This window comes from Manis javanica, chromosome 5, assembly GCF_040802235.1.
Source record: "Manis javanica isolate MJ-LG chromosome 5, MJ_LKY, whole genome shotgun sequence".
Taxonomy (NCBI): Eukaryota; Metazoa; Chordata; class Mammalia; order Pholidota; family Manidae; genus Manis; species Manis javanica.
In genome coordinates, this window is record NC_133160.1 from 167,460,605 (window position 1) to 167,477,593 (window position 16,989).

General features: G+C 49.1%; 1 protein-coding gene across 11 annotated transcripts in view; it reads left to right on the forward strand.

The window, feature by feature from the left end:
• Positions 1-16,989, forward strand: part of SLC2A9 (solute carrier family 2 member 9) — a 208,216-nt gene that overhangs the window by 179,356 nt on the left and 11,871 nt on the right. For 5 of the 11 annotated variants that reach the window (XM_073237843.1, XM_073237839.1, XM_073237851.1 and 2 more), the window contains one exon: positions 427-2,839. The exons of 2 other annotated variants lie outside the window; for them this stretch is intronic. In XM_073237843.1, coding sequence (XP_073093944.1) covers positions 427-548 — 122 coding nt within the window. In that variant the 3' untranslated portion in view covers positions 549-2,839. Of the gene's footprint in view, positions 1-426; positions 2,840-7,215; positions 16,477-16,989 lie in introns of those variants that run through there. 4 more of the 11 variants (XR_012131823.1, XM_073237841.1, XM_073237849.1 and 1 more) reach the window with 2 other exon arrangements.

Below are 16,989 nucleotides of genomic sequence, written 5' to 3' on the forward strand. Positions count from 1 at the left end.
AAGGCACTAACCATTTAGAGTGCCCTGTATATAGGTTCATGGACCCTGAATAAATATCTACTCGAATTAATAGGCCTTCCAGCCCAATCCCTGCCCAGGTATTAGGGATTAAGTCCTAGTCTTACTGTTTTACCTATTCTTCCATCTCCAAGCTACGGGGGTTGACATTTCTTCTTTTAAATGTCACTAAAAGAAAAGCAACTCTTCTAGCTTCTGGTTCTGCTAAGGTGAAATAAGCACCCTTCACCCTATGCCTCCTAGTAATTATAACTAAAAACCCTGGGCAGACAACCTAATGCAAATATATGAGGGCTTTAAATTGTAACAAGCAAATTGAGGAAACAAATCAAAACACAAAGAAAAAACAATATGGCCGTGAGTTTCCTGAATTTCTTTTCCTCCCATATCTCCTGATTTATATTCCAGGGCAGACCAACTCCCAGAACTGCACAATGAGCATCAGTCAGAAAAAGCTCCAGAAGAAACCCTCCCTATCTGGCCACAGGAACAGACGGTGTGACCCAGCAGGGAAAAGAATGCAAGGGTGAAGAGCATTCAAAAGAGTGAAATACACCCTCCCTCCTCATCTTACTCTGAGACCAACAGCCCGGTCATGGAGCTGAACTCCTCCGATGGCGGAAGCAGTGGTGACCATATAGACATCTAAAAATCTGAGAAAAATTCTTCTTTCTGATGACAGGAGCTAACAACAGGGGCCACTTTTGCCTGGAAAATATGAGTAAATGCCTGTTACTGTTTTCTTTCTTTTTTTTTCTATCAATGTCTTGCCCAGATGCAAACCCAGTTGTGAGCGTGTAGCACATAGTGGGAAGCTAAAACCTGGGACTTCTAGTCAAAATCCACCAGGAGAAGTGACAGCTGGAAACTGGAGACTGTGGAGGAAATCACAGTGAGGAGACAGCTAAAGAAAGGGGACACCCTAAATCTGTCTTATGAAACCCTGAGCTCACCCCTGAGCTCCCATGCATGAAACTGACTGGAAGTCATGTAGCATAACTTTGGAGAACTAAGCTATCAGATAGGCCACCACATGGCTCCAGATTGGCCTCTGGGAGATGCACACACAAGGTGCCCCCAAAAGGCACTGCAAAGACCTTGAAAACTAAACTGCAATTGGAAACACAACCCACAGAATGTGCAGGCTGAGCACAACCAGAAAGTTTTAATAAGACACAGAGCCTCATAGTATAATACTCAAAATGTCCAAGATACAATTAAAAATGACTTGACATATGAAGAACTAGGAAAACTTCAGTAAAATCCAAGAGAAATCACAATCAACAGATGCCAAACCCAAACAGACCCAGATATAACAGCTACTTTAAAGTAACTATTATCATCATGCTTCATGAAGTAAAGGAAAACACTCTTGAAATGAATGACATAATGAATACTCTTGAAATGAAGCCATACTGGGGAAAAGATCTTAGGCATGTTTCCTAATATTGAGCCCCTGAGCTGAATGTGTGCACCAAAGCCTACAGGCTTTTCCCCACCACCCACCCCAACTCATGCATATATTCTGTCTCACACATACTCAGAGGGGCCAGGCATGCATGTATGTAGGAACAAAAAGTGTGCAGTTCATGTGGCTGGTCAATTCCTGAGACAGAGAGAAAAGAGTGATACTGATAAGGATTCTTTCATCCAAATGCTAGTCAGGCTCCCCTGAGCATTCTTCTTGACTAGGCCTTGTCCTTGGCTGGTGCACCTCAGTTTTAGCAAGAATCCTGATAAGCCAGCTTATGAGAACACCCCAACCTTTGACATCTAATCAAGGTCCTCTTCCTTCCCGCCCTCGGTATCCAGTCCAGCTCCCCTTTTCCTCACCTAGCCAAGTCCTTCTCAGTAATTTCCATCCACTCACTCCCTCACCCTGCCCATTGGCTTTAAATCCCCAGGTGACCCCTATTGTATTTGAATTGAGCTTGATCTCTCTCCCCTATGCAATAGTTTTAACCCTTACTGAAATAGTCATGAATAATGTTTTCTTGGCCTGTTTTAACTCTGTCTGGTACAATTTTTCTTTGACAATACTCAGATTTAAATGCACATAGTTAACCAACTAGAACATTTGAACCAGTTAATGTCAGAATCTCCAGCTCTCCAATCCAAAAAACCCAGTCCTCCTACCTTCTTTTTTCTGGGGGTGGGGAGAGTGAGTAAAAAGTATGAAAAAATAGAAATTCCTATTTAAGAGACTCAAGAAGAAAAAGATAATGGCTGGCCCCTACATAGTGTCAGATGGAAAGTCTTGGCACAGGACATCTTCTCAATACAGCAAGAGTCACCCATGATCCAGCTTCCATACCTGGAGTGCAGACAGGAAAGGGAACTCAGGGTGCCTGACGTTGGAGAATGAGGTGGCAAGTGAAATCTGTAATTCGCAAGCCCAGCTGCTCCTACAGTTTGGGAAACTTCACAAGGAGTGCTGCAGTTTGAAGGGTGCCACTCAAAATAGCCCCCAGCCAGGTATTCATGGGTCAACCCAAGAATGTGGTGCAATTGCCCAGCCAATCACCAGCAAGCAGTGAGGGAAAGGAAAATTGGCAGGCTCGGCTCCCCACATCAGGGATTGGCCTACACACTGCATGGGCCCTAGAGAGGTTAGGGAGCTCGGATTATCAAGAAGCCTAGGACTGAGTGGAACAAAAATCTCCCTTCTTTTTATTGTCTACTGAGACTGAGTTAGAAGTATTTGTACTAAGAGTTAGGGATGTTTCCCCTATAAGGAGGGTTCCCTCATTTAGAAAGATGGCATTCCATCTGAAAGATTTACAGTCAAAGAACACTTGCACTAAATCGATTATGCAAATGAGTGAATGTGTTTATGTCTATGTTTTTAGTATACAAAACACTCTTCCCGTGCTATGTTCCCCTGCTCTGGGCATTATCAGCTGGTGCTTCCCTTAAAAAATGAACTTCAGAAGGGCAGGGCCACGTCTGTTTGACTCTACACTGTATCCCACTAACATAGCACCCAGCACAAAGCAGGTGCATAATAAATATTGGTTGAATGGATAGATGAATGAATAGTTGATGTAGTAAGCATAAAAAATAGCCCACAAAGATATCAGGGCCTAGTCCCCAGAACCTGTGAATATGTTACCTTACATGGCAAAGGGGACTTTGCTGATGTGATTAAGTTAAAGGCCTTGAGATGGGGAAGTTAATGGATGATCCAGGCAAATCCAGTGTAATCACCGTGGTCCTTAGAAGATGGAGGCCGGAAGGGCAGAGCCAGCAATGTGATGACGGGGACACAGGAGAGAGCGGGAGGGGGAGTTGAAGGTGCCGTATTGCTGGCTGTGAAGATGCAGGAAGGTCATGAGCCAAGGAGCGCAGGCAGCTTCTAGAAGCTGGAAAAGAAAGGGAAACTGACTCTCCCCTAGAGACTCCCAAAGAATGTAGCCCTGCCAGCATGTTGAATGTACCCTGTCTTGCCAATGGGTTTCAGCCCCAGGCAAGTTCACTATGGATTCAATGTGACCAAAGAAATGAAAGCAAAATGTTCTTGGAGTGAAAGGGTTATACCCAACTTTATTCCCACGGTGGCAGGTCAGTCACTAGAATCCTGTTCACTCAGAGCAGGTCTGCATGCAGCAAGCCAGCCTCTGCCTCTGGGCCTCTCTGCCTGCACAGCTGTCCTCGGTGCTGCCACCACTCCAGCCTCTGCTCTGCTCTCGTGCAGCCTTGTCACCCAGAAGTGTCTCCATGCCACTGTGTCACCCAGAAGGCTGGGCAGAGCTCTTTATATAGAGTCAATAACGATGTATTGCCCACACGTGTGTAGCGAGTTAGACAGCCAAGGCCAGGTGAGAATCCTGGCCACACAAACTTTCATTTTATCCACAAAGGGTTATACCCAACTTTATTTCCACAATGGCAGGTCAATCACTAGAATGTCATCCACTCAGAGCGAGTCTGCAGGCAGCAAGCCGGTCTCTGCCTCTGGGCCTCTGTCCTCGGCGCTGCCACCACTCGAGTCTCATCTCTGCTCTCCTGCAGCCTTGCAGCCATGTTGCCCATGCTGGGCAGGGCTCTTTATATGGAGTCAGTAATGATGTATTGCCCACACATGTGTAGTGAGCTAGCCAACCAGGGCCAGGTGAGAATCCTGGCCACAGGAACCTTCACTTTACCTACATACCCCTTCTGGCCTCCAGAAACGCAAGATAAGCAATGTGTGTTGTTTCCCGGCACTAAGTCTGCGGTCATTCATTAGGGCAGCACAGGGAGCCAGTGCAGAGACCCTGGAGCAGTCGTCTCCACAGTGAGCTACAAGAGACACATTGGGGGTGGAAAGAAATATCAGAAAGGCTTTGTATATTCAGTTTTCATTCTGAAGAGAATATTGCTGGACTCGTTTTCTATGATTCAAACGCTGTCCCAACCCAGACTAGCCACTGCTTAGATTCCGCATCTCATTGCTTCTCCTCGCAGACGACTGGATGACCTTCTCTCTCCCTCCTTTTCCTCAGAATCTCCAGTGCTGACTTTTAATCTCACCCAGGTAGCACCATTTAGTCTCTTTCTGATACGTAGTAGGCATGAGGAAAGTTGCCTTTATTGGAGGGAGGAGCCAACGGAAGGACACGGATGTAGTGATTGGAGACCTGGCCGTGGAGTTAAAGGCCTCAGGGTGCAGGACAGTGAGCAGTGAGGCCCCGGGGCTGGACCTCATAGACACGACAGCCCAGAACTTCCTAGCAATGGCCCTGGCCGATGAGAGTCAAAATGGCTATCTTGTTTAAGCTACTTTTATTCTGTTACTCATGACTAAACCTAAACTCAGTTCACACAGCTCGTGACAGGCAAGAACCCAAGGCAGAAGCGAATCCAGCTCCTCAGGCACTCGGCAGGCTGTTCCTCTGGGGTGCAGCGCCTCCGGGGTAAGGAAGCACGGACTCGGCAGGCACCGGTGGTCGGCTTGAGCACCTTTGCCATAGTCTTGGTCCTGTGCGGCTGACCCGAGTTTCCTGGCCAACAATACTGATTTCCCTTCCTTTTAAGTTTGCAAAATCCTTCCATGTTACTGTCTGTGATTCTGGAGACAGCCTGTGCAGGGTTAATGGCCCTGGGGAATCACGCCTCCCAGGACGCACGCCCTGCGTGATCCCCTGCCGCGCTGAGTCTGGATTTGGGCCACGCAACTTACTCTGGCCACTGAGATATCAGAAAGGGTGCCACAAGCAGAAGCTTGATAAGCACCTGTGCCCTGGGGCTTCTGCTCTTGAATGCTAATTTCATCCTGTGAGAACTCCCTGTCTAGCCTCCTTGTGGACGTGAGTTCATGTGAAGGGAGAGGCCCAGCCGGGCCCAGGTCCAGTGACCCTGCAGCTGAATGTAGCTGTACAGCGAGTCCAGGAGAAAGTAGCAGAAAAATCACTCTACCAATTCATGGAATCAAAGAAATCATAAGGTATTGCTGCTTAAAACTGCCATGTTTTCACATGGTTTGTATAGAGAAAATGAAAGTACCTGTGGCCAGGAATCTTACCTGATGCTGGTCAGCCTGCTCACTGCACACGTGTGAGCAATACATTATTACTGAGTCTATAGAATAAAGAGCTCAGCCCAGTGATCGGGGCTGCAAGGCTGCAGGAGAGCAGAGGCTGGGGTGGGGGCAGCGCCCAGGACAGACTGGGACGGCTGCGGGGGCAAGAGGCCCAGAGGCAGAGACCAGCTGGCTGCATGCAGACTCGCCCTGAGTGGACACGATTCAGCACTTGACCTGCCACCATGGGAATAAAGTTGGGTATAAACACTTTCACCCCAAGAACATTCCATTGTCATTTTTCAGTCTCACCAAACCAAGAGTGAACTTGCCCAGGGCTGAAACCCACTGGCAACAGTTTGTTAGGCCATATAGAGAGAGCTGATACAGGCCCATTATTTTTGGTTACATTTGCTCATTATTCACTGAGTGACGTAGCATTGCTCACCCCCAAACAAGAACAGAATAAACATTCAAAGCCTATTTCATTCATCCTGCAAACATTTGCCGAGCACTACTGTGCACTTACCCTAGGTAATGGGGACACACAAATGGATGAAACCAATCTCTTGCATCAAGAGGCTGAGAAAATGTAGGGGCAAGCAAGCAAGCCACTGATAATCACAGGTCTGGGGGTTTCTCTGCGTAGCATCTTTCTCCTTCTCTTCACTTGGATTACTTTCATTCATCCTTAAAGACCATGTGAGGCACCCCTGCCTCTAGAACTTTCTATGATTCCCCAGTCTTGGCCGGGTTCTTTCCTGTTGATTTCTACAGAAGCCTGCATTCACTTTGTTGAGGGATTTGTCACCACATTAGAATTACGGTCTGTTTTTCCTTGAATGTCTCCCCTACTGGATTCTGAAATGCTACAGGAAAATGACTGAGTCGTCTCAGGACCCCATGTTCCTGTTAAGTGCCCCTTACATATTTGCTGAACAAATAGATGCCATGATAAAGACACAAAGAGGGCGTGATGGGACCCCCAAGGAGAGAATGACTGTGGCTCGGGGCAGTGAGGACAGATGCCTCTGAGTGGTAGCATGTGAGCTGCAGCTCAGAAGAGAATTAGGATTTCATCAGACTGAGAAGGGGAGGCCGGTGACATGGGAATGGCATATTCAGAGAACAGCAAGCTGTTGGTGTGGCCAACCATGGGGGATATAAGGGTAAGAATGGCTGATGGTTTGGGTCTAGACTATGAAAAACCACGAGTGGCACCCATACCACTTCCTAAACAGGCCTGGCACCAAGGCTTCCTGGCACCTTCCATCTATGGCTGAATCATAGGTCTGTGCAGAAACACCCTATTCTGATACTACTTATTTGAAGAAATGATAGACAATGAGAGCCAGATCATTATAATCAGGCCTTTTCCCATTTTGCTTCCATTCAACATCCATTAGCCGGTGTGAACCCCAGAGGACAGAGGTCGCATTGAGTGACAGGCACATGGCTGCTGCTCACAGTTTCAGACATTGGCCTTTTCCCATTTTGCTTCCATTCAACATCCATTAGCCGGTGTGAACCCCAGAGGACAGAGGTCGCATTGAGTGACAGGCACATGGCTGCTGCTCACAGTTTCAGACATTGGCTGTAATTTACACAAGATGTGGATGTGATCATCCTTATCGGAATCCCTTCCCCTGGCAAATTTGTACATTAAGTCAAGTAAATTTCCTCTCATTAAATCACAGCATTTGGGGACTGCCGTTTGTCTCAGCCGGTAAGTAGAGCTTGGAAGTAATAAAGGCAAAGGATATAAAGAAGTTGGCTTCTCAGCAAGAAGTGTGGGCGGTGAACACAGAGGCAATATTTCAGAAGTGTGTCGGGAGCCCGATCCTGCAGCAGTGCGCGGCTATGTGCCTCCTGAATTTAGAGCGGGCCCCCCTCAGCTGCTCACATCCTCACCGCCCGGCGAACTGAGAATGCTGCATTTCATTGTTGATCCAGAAGCAGAAAAGAACAGCTAAAAGAAGGTGTTTTCAGTGACCAGAGCAGATACTTCAGAAATGGGCTCAAGTTTTATTCCATGGGTAAAGATAAACATAAATATTTTTGTGCTGAAACTATGTTAGGTGTTTTCACACATATGATCCCCTTCGGTTCTTGCAAAAAGACTGTAGGTAGGTAGGTTGTGCACACTCTCAAAAGGTCCATTTCTTTTTCTTCTTGAAGCTTACAATTCTAATGAAAGAGTCTGGATTGGACACTAGGGACACTGGATATGTCGTATCACCTGCTAAACCTCCAGCAGTTACCACAGCTCCTTGCACATAGTAAGTGCTAACAGACAGCTGCTAAATTAATACATTAATTATATATAAGGAAATTTTTTGAAATGAGGAAATTTTGACAGATGTGGGAATTAAGTTTAAAAATATTGGAAATCACCAAGTCAGTAAACTTTGGCTGAAACCTAATTGCATAGAACGCACCCACTAATGAATGCGTACCAGCTAGTACTCTTGGTTGCAGGTAACAGAATCCCAACTCATACTAGCTTAAAAATTAAAGAAGTTTTTCATCTGCTTAAGTAGGAAGTCTAGGAAGACAACCAGGTTCAATTTGGGCTGGATTTGTGGGCACAAATGATACCATTTGTGGTTCCAACACCATCTCTGCCATCTCTTGGTCCTGTTGGTCTCTGCTTGGCTTTCTCTGCTTGAGTTTCCTGCAGCACCAGCCTGGCACCTTCTCAGCTTCACCATCCAGTGGGCGAAAAATCTCTTTCCCAAGTTATCTGTTGCTGTGGAGCAATACCCCCACAATTTAGTGGCTTTAAAGAACAGCCGGCTTTCTGCTCACAGATCTGTGGGTCAGTGCATCGGGCAAGGATCAGCTGGGCCGTCCTTCAGGCCCATGTGTGGTCCTTGGCATTCAGTGGGACCTTTGTGGGCAGATGGTGTCAGCTGAGGTCACTTGGTCACGGGTGCCTCATTCACACCTCATCAGAGGCCTCCACCGGGATGGTGAGATCTGGGATGGCTGGGCCTCTGTCTGCATGGTCTATGTCTCGGCATGAAGTGTTTCAGCCTCAGAGAGGTCCCACAGCCTGGCTTCTTCACGAAGCAGCAGAGCTCTACGAGAGTCAAAGCAGGCTCTGCAAGGCCTCTACGGGCGGAGGCTTGGGACTCCCACTGCATCTCTTCAATTGATCAGACCAAGTCATGGGACCACCCAAAATCAAGGGGAGGGAAATGGACCCCACCTCTTGATGGGAGGCTTCTAGAGTCACTAGCAGTGGAGGGTGGGATGGGAAGGTTCCTGTGGGGTGGGCTTTGCAAACGACCCACCCCCCTCTGGGCCCGGAGGTCAGCCTTAGGAAGATTCTGACTGCCCTGCTCAGGTCACATGCGCATCCGTGAGTCAATCACAGTGGCCAGGGAGGATGAACTGCTCATAAGCTCAACTCAGAAGTGGTGGGCCAGGAAGAGGGCTAGGGGTGGTGCCATGTAAGGGACAACTCCCCCACAGCCACCTAGAATCAGGGAGGGAGTTCCCAGCAACCCAGAAGGGAAAGGAAAAGGTGTGCTCCAAAGACAACTGTAAAGGTGGCAGCCCCAAGGCAGGCTGTCCGTCCCAAGGGGATGATGATCGGCTGTGGATCCTGAAAGTGAGGCTCTAAGTACTAAAGGGCACACAGCCCGCTGACCCCTCCAGGTACCTACCGACCCACTGACTCAACCTGTCCCGTGGCTTGTTATTTTGGAAATGATTGCGTAACTGTGAAAACCAGATGCCAGAAATGGCAAATATTTATGTCAATTAACTCATACCCCTTTTTCTCGTTCCGTAATGCCCTGGCAACCTTCTCATTATAATATGGCTTCCAACAAACTGGTTAAACCAATTCGGAATCTCATTTTTCTTAATAATTCTACTTTTCATAGCAAAGATTAGTAAATTGTCATGTGTGGTGTATGTATCAGTCTCTTGTCAGAATGGTAAGAATGAGTCATCTCCCAGCTCAACTAATCCTCAGGTACCAAGGAGATTTCATCTTTAAGGCTAAAAGTCAGACCCTGATGAATTTACAAAACTCGTATCCCTTGTGGCAACTCCCTGAGGCCCTCGTGGTGATGCCAGAGCTCATGCTGTGTCTCTAGGTTTCGTGGTCCCCACTTTCAACCTCAGAAGAAACTAAGACTTAGAAAAGCAGCTTGCCCAGGGTCATAAAGTTGGCAGCTGTAACCCATAAAACGGCTGCTCACCACCCTGTAACTGCAGTCCATGTATTCACGGGAAACTTACTGTGGCTCTACTATTGCCCAGGCACCAGGAAAATGATGCTAAAGAAGAAAATTTCCAGCTTTCATGAAACCGACATTCAAGTGGAGGGACATGGAAAATAATAATCAAATAGATATGTCACAAATTAATCACAAATCAAATAAATAGGTCACCATTTAAGCAAATTAAATGGTGATGAATGCATGGCAGATGATTAGAACCTGGTGACAGGCCTGGAAGTGTCTGGGTTGTGACTTTGGACTGGGTGGTCAGAGAACAGCAATGTAAGACTAGGATCAGACTGTCACCCCTGGATCTCAAATGCCACCTGCAAAATCAGTCGGCTGGATGACGTGATCTCTAGGGTATCTTCACGCACAAGCTAGAATGGGGAGAGCTGGTTTAACAGCACATCACGTGGGTAAATTCGGCCAGGAGGGTCGGTTAGCACTGTGCGGGTCAGCATCGGTGAGAACCACCGACACTAAAGCAGTGCTTAGAATTCGCTGAGCTGTGCTCAGTGCCAGAAATGAACTGCCTGTCATCCTCACGATGGCCTGGCCAGTAGTCTCACCATTTAACCAGTGAGGTTAAATGACTTATCCTGTTGGGAAGGGCAGGTTGTGGAGAGCCCTGCAGGCCAGGCTGAAGTGCTGTTTGGAATTTGCTCTGCTGCTTTCCCTCCCCAGCCTCCCCCGCCTCCCCAGTTCCTCTCCTCTCCTCTAACCACTCCGCTCCCTTCTCCCCACACCACAGTGTGCACAGGACCCACCTCCCTGTATCCGCTCCTCCCAGCGGCCAGCAGTGTTTCTGTTTACACGGAAAGGCATCTCTGCAGAGCCGACCCGTCCCCTCCAGCCCCCACTAGGCAGGTGCTCCCAGCCTCTGCCCGGCGCCAGGGCCCCTGTGAATCAGCAGCAGGACAGCTGGGCCTGGGAAGGGACTGGGGACAGCAGGATGTGGTGCCCAAGGGCTTCCCATGCGCCCCCACCAGGAAGCGGTAAGGCAGGGATTATTTGCCCATTTGTACCATTTACATCAGCTAGAAAATTACTCTGAAGTCTGGGACCTGCTCATGATTTCCCAGTGGATGAAAGATGGGGCTCATATTTGAGCCAAATACTCTTTAAGTCCTAGTCTGACGCTCATTTCACCATGCCACATCAGGTCAAAAACACGAAGAGCGTTTCTCAGTTGGGCAAACTAGAACCAACCCCAGGCACGCAGACTGCCTCTTTTCTTCTCATTTGCATCACAAGCCTCCCAAGAGAAGCCAGTTGGCCCAAACCCAGGTGTTTCCCTCTCCCAGAACTGCAGTGAGTCCCAGGTGTCCAATACAAGATGGCGCTAATGCCGCCTGGGCTGGTCCGAGCCAAGCCATCATGTTGCCCCTATTTCTGTGTTGATGGCACCCTCTAAGATTTGCAGGGCAGCTCTGACCCCAAGCCCAAATAGATTCCTGACCTCTCAAAGTGCCTATTGACCAACTGACCCAATCTACCTGTCCAGTGGCTGGGCCCAAGTCCAAGTAACATAGAGGGGAGAAATTCACGAGCTGAATCAGTGTTGCTCAGGGGCTCACTTCACTGCCCACTTTGGAGCGGGCTGCAAAAAGGGGAGAGAAAGCCTTCCTCCCGGACTGAGATATAAGGCCTCATCCTACCTGCGGGCGATCTTTATCTGTGGGTGCAAGAGACTGTGGAAGAATGCCCAAGTCTCTCTTCTAAATGCAAAACCACATTTAGAACCTCAGGAAGTCAGAAAGTGCCTCATAAACTGGGCAGGACGCAGAACGTGATCTTGCTGGTAGGTTGGTAAGAGCTAGGGCAAAGCATATCACTCTGGAAGAAATTTTACCAGCAAGCTCTGTCTCTGCTCTCTCTTTCCATTTACTCAAAAAACCACAGTTAGGAGCAATCTGAGTGTGGCCAGCTTGGGAATAAAAAGAGGAATCCACTGGGCCCCCTGCCACTGCAGAGAGCGAAGTGTGATGAGAAAGGCCCCAGGTGCCCAGTTTCAGTGCTCTGGGGTAATGCTGCTGGCGGGGGGAAGAGGGGGATTATGGAAATAAGGAAGGGCACCTAACCCACTGAAAGAATCAGAGAAGGCTTCTTGGAGGAGGTGGGCTCTCACTGGAGGAAACCACTGGTAAGAAAAGGGACTTACAAGCAAAGGGGAAGGTGCCACTACTCAGAGGCCCCACAACACATGACAACACCACACAAGGGAACAGGCGTGTGGCTCAAGCCACTATCCCCACTGTAGCAGAGTGATCAGTCTAGAGCACGGACATGTCATGTCATGTCCCTGCTCAAAACTTCGTGACTCCCCATTGCAGCTCCTTCCTGTGGCCCATAGGGCCCTTCACCCTGTGGCCTGTGCCTGCTGCCCCACACCCACCTCTTTGAACCCTCTGCCCTAGCCCCACATTCTTGCCCATGCCTTTACCACTCTAAGATTTTACAGTTGCTGTTCCCTCTGCCTTGAATGCCCTTCCATCTCTTTTACCTGGAAAACTCTAGCTATCCTCCAAGCCACGTCCCAAGGGCTGCCTGTCCTTCCAGGCCTCAGTTTCCTCATATGGAAAACCACATCCCTACATCAACCATTTGTTGTGAAAAACAAAAGAGAAAAAGTAGTGAAGCATCTGCCCTATGCCTGGATTAAAGAAGAGGGTAAGAATTTAAGTTTGTTCTTTTATTGTTGATGGATTGAGACCCATTTGGGTTGGAATTCTAGGTTATGTGTGTTAATAGTCAATCCTTTTTTATTGCTGAGTAGTATTCCACAGTTTGGTTGTACCAGTTTGTTTAACTATTGACATTTGGGTCATTTCCAGCTTTTGACTGTTATGAATAAAACTGCTTGAACATTTTTTAAAAAAAAGAAGAGGGTAAGGGACTTAGGGGTGATAAGGGTTACTCTGCCCCATCCTGCAGTGGCTTCTGCGATGCCCACTTTTCTAGAACTGCTCCAGCCTTGCCAGCCAAGCACAGCCCCTCGAAAGCGATACCACCGCTCTCCCCAAAGCCTGGCCGGCTCCCCCTGTGGCTGATGCAGGCAGAGCATCACCAAAAACCCAACCCAGGGCTTCAGAGTTTGAATGGGATGAAAAGCTCCTGACAGACAGGCATGTGATGTGCCGGCTGCCAAGGACACCAGGGTAGACTTGTGCCGGTCCCAGGGCGCCCGGTGCCTCATCAGAATGGAAACTGGTTTCCTGATAAAAGTCTGGGCTGCAGATAAGGGCGACTGTGCAGGGTGGCTGGAGAAGGAGTGGGCACAAGGCCAGAAAGGGGGGGCCCTACTCTCGCCAAGGCACTGTGACAGCCTGGCTTCTGCCTGTGAAGCACAGAGCCCTGGAGACCTCCCGGAGATCGCAGACTATCCACGGTTCCATCCAGCTCTGAGCCAACCAGCCGCCTGGAAGGGCGCACGGCAGAAGTGCAGAAGAGAGAGGGGAGGGAGGAGGCCTGGGCAGACCGATTCAGGGGCTCATAGGCCCTGGTGCCCAGTCCCACCCACAGGGTGAGGGTGCTCTGCTGTGACTTCAGCCCAAAGCCGCACACAGGTGGCCGGCCTCCTTGCATATTTCTTGGAAAAACCATTCTGGCCCCTGACAGCTGGCAAAGATTTGGGTGATCTTGAATTCTGGCCAGATCTTCCATCCAGCCTAAGGCTGACCTGGGCAACCTGGCCCCTGCACCCCAGCAAGGTCAGTAAGATTCCCGCACCCCAAATCTGGTTACTTGAGTTGGTGGGGTCTTAGCGTAATCATTCAGCTGACAGACAATCCATCATGCACAGATTCTCCACTCAGGGCAAGTGAGGGATCACGGAGCTGCTATCAAGGAGCTCGGTCCAGGGGGAAGAAAGCTGAGAGACAAACATCAAGAATGAGCCATGAAAGCTCAGAGGAAAGGCAGCTGGCCCCGTGTTAGCAGGGAGGGTGATGGAGAACAGGGATGGCTTCCTGGAGGAGGAGACACCTCGGCTGGACCTTGAAGGAGTGTAGGAATACATAAGACAAAGAAGGGAGAAAAGGGCATCCTGCAAGAATGTGAGTGAGCGGAGGGGCGGAAACATGAAACAGCGCAGTGTATTCTGGGGATGCTCCGCACTTCAAGATACCTACTGTCCTGAACGGGAGGAGAGCGGCAGGTGCCCGGGACCAGTGGGAGGCCCAGGCCGCGAGCATGGCCGGGGAGAGGACCGCACCTGAATTTGGTCCCTCGGGAATGAGCCACCTCCACTTTCAGAATCATCATATTTCTCCTGTTTGTCCACTCACCAAAATGCTGAAAGCCACTTAGATCTGGGGTTATTTTAAGAAACAGCGCCAATTTGTCTGTACCCAGATCCCAGCACTGAAGCCCTGACTGCACATAAACACCGGAACAAGCCTGACAGGTGGATGGCGGTCAGCTACAGACAGAGAGGGCAAGCGGAGCTCGGGGAGGAATGCACGGTTCTGGTCTCTTCCAGTCTTTGAGAGTCTTAAAAGCCCATCAGATGTTTCTCTGGCCAGTCCAAGCATCTCCCAAGAAGCTATTTGGACTCAAGCACATCCCAAATGGCTCTCCCCCGCTGTGAAAGCCAGACAGCAGAGTGCCGTTTTTTCCAGCTTTTAAGAGAATGTTCACGAAGGGATGAGAAAGCCCATTGTCCCGGGTCACTGTAAAGCTAGTGTGCCCTCTGCTATATGGCGCGCCCCAGCCCCTCCCGTCTTCTTCTTCCCCCTGCACACAAGCAGCATTCAGAGGGGAAGGGGGCCTTCTGCACTCTTCTCTCTCCTGGCAAGTCCAGTGCAGCCAGACAAGAAGGGTGAAAAGAGTTTAGAATGCTGCAAGTTTTCAGTCACTGAGCAAAACAATCTCTATTAATTCTTTCAATTGGAGCACAGTGCTTCCGAGTCGCCTCTGGAGGCGGGGAGCCTGGGTTCCAGTCCGGGCTCCACCATGGACTTGCCTTGGGCCTTCAGCCAAGCCTTTCCTCAGCGTCCTTCATCTGTGCCATGGGGCTGAAGATGTCCACTTCTAGGCCTGCTGTAAGAGGGTAGTAGGTTATGAATGCAAAGCTCCTAGCACAGTGCTCAGCACACGACGACTGTTGGCCAATTGCTAATACTATTTAATCCAAGGAGTAGTCCTGTAAGATAGAACAGAAAGTCCCTTGTTAAAAGCAGGGGGGGCTGTGGCCCGTGGGGATACTCCACAACATAGCCCATCCCTGGGGAGGATGTACTTCCTCAACCAGGTCAATTCAGGAGTGATCATGTGACTTCATTTAGCCCATGAAACAGGGATGGCAGTGATGGGCATCACCTCCAAGCAGAAGCTTTTAGAGCCAGCTCATGGTTCACTGTCTTTCTCTTGTCCTTCTGCCACAAAATCAGCAGCATCTCAGAGAGAGGCCAACCCGCAAGCCTGAGCTCTGGAGTGCTCAGGAAGCATAAGCAGGAATAAACCTCCCCTGTTCCAAGCCAGTGAGGATCAGGGGTGCTTTGTCCTTGCAGCGCACCCTCGGCAGCCCCAGCTGGTTCTGTAGATTAATTAAGTCATTAAAGTTCAGGCGGGAATGAGAAATGGTACATTTATTACAGATATTTTATTTTGAAATATGAATGTGCATTCATTTCACCTTTTTATGGAAATCAAGAGCTTTTCTTTCAGTGTTACTCTGTTGATCAGACCCTCACTTTATTTTTCATAAGCTACCCCTGTGACACTGTTTAAAATACAGTGGTGACTTAAGGACACTCGCGGAGCGACCTGAATGAAGACCTGTTTGAATTTTCAGTAGTTTTTAAGAAACAGTCTACAGTTGTCTCTCCCACATCAATTTGAAAGCAACTTTTTTAGCAACTCAGATTTATGGGCTTTCTAAAGGACTCAGCTTTCTTTCCACACCCATGTCTCATTGCTCTATGTAAGATTAAATTAAATTATGAAATTGCCTTATGAGAACTGGAATAAGGGATAGGTAAGTATAAACATGACCTCCTGGTAAACCGTAAACCCAGCCCCTGGAGTCAGAAGCATGAGATTGCCATCGGTAAGAGCCGTCATCTGTGAGCTTGACCCACTGTGGCATCTGCCCATGTGTCTAGAGAGTATGTGGAGTGTCCATCGGTCCAGGAGTCAGCGAAGTGATGGCTCATCAGGAGAGGATTATTTGGTAGAGAAAGAAACTGGGACTCTGACCGCATCCCCACGCTTTCTTGCTCTGCTCTGTACCATGGGGAGCTGAGTTCAGGAACTAAGTTTGAGGCTCCCTTGCCAACAGCCTTCCTTCTGGTTTTGGTCAATGGGAGATACAGACAGAAGACTGGTGGGCAGGGCGAGGCGGAAGCAGGGCATCTGCTTCAGGCAGCAGCTGTCAGGGGCTGCATTTCCTCTGTGACCCCACCACCTCCTCCATTTGTCCCTCTGTCCCTAGGGACGAGAGCGGCTTCCTGTGGCTCACACGGGGCTCTCTTCCCGTCCATTTGTCCCTTCAGCCCTTCCAACACCTTTGCAACTACATCCCCACAATAAGTGCTCTCTTTTGAACTTCCAGGCAGGGGTTCTACTTCCCTGACTGGACCCTAACCAAGTGGCAGAGCTGGGATGAGAACCTGCATCAGGCTGACTCTGAATCTCACAGCCTTCTCTCCTCCTCCATCCTGCTGCAGCCCTCGGAAAGCGGGAGCGCTAGTGTGGCAGTTGCAAGGGCAGAAGAAAGGTGATACCTTAACACAATAATAAGAAAAAAGGCAATCCTTTGACAACGTCCTCAGTAATGGCGAGAGGAAGCGAGTTCCATCCCCACATGAGCTGATGCGCTATGCAAGCAGGCAACTGGGTGGTGTGTTGTAGGTAAACAAAAAAAAGAAAAAGATGAAGGAATAATCCCAGGGGTCTGCAAAAATGTGACCCATACCCTCCTCAGGTGAGCAGCCCATGGGCGAAGGACGCAAGGAAGACAAGTCCCGAGGACGCACGGAGGGTGGTGTGGAAGGCCTTTGAAGGAGGCTATGGGCCACACACCCGGCACACCTGTGTGCTCACTTTCCCCCACCTAGACCCTCAGGCCGCCCTGGACCCAGAGAAATGCATGGCTCCGAGTCCGCCCAGCAAGTGCCTATTCATCCAAGAATATTAATGCCCATATCTCCAAAAGCTTTCATGACCCCTAGGTACAGTTATTTACTCCCTCCTCATACAGAGTTTCTAGAACTTTTCTGAATTCTAACTTCT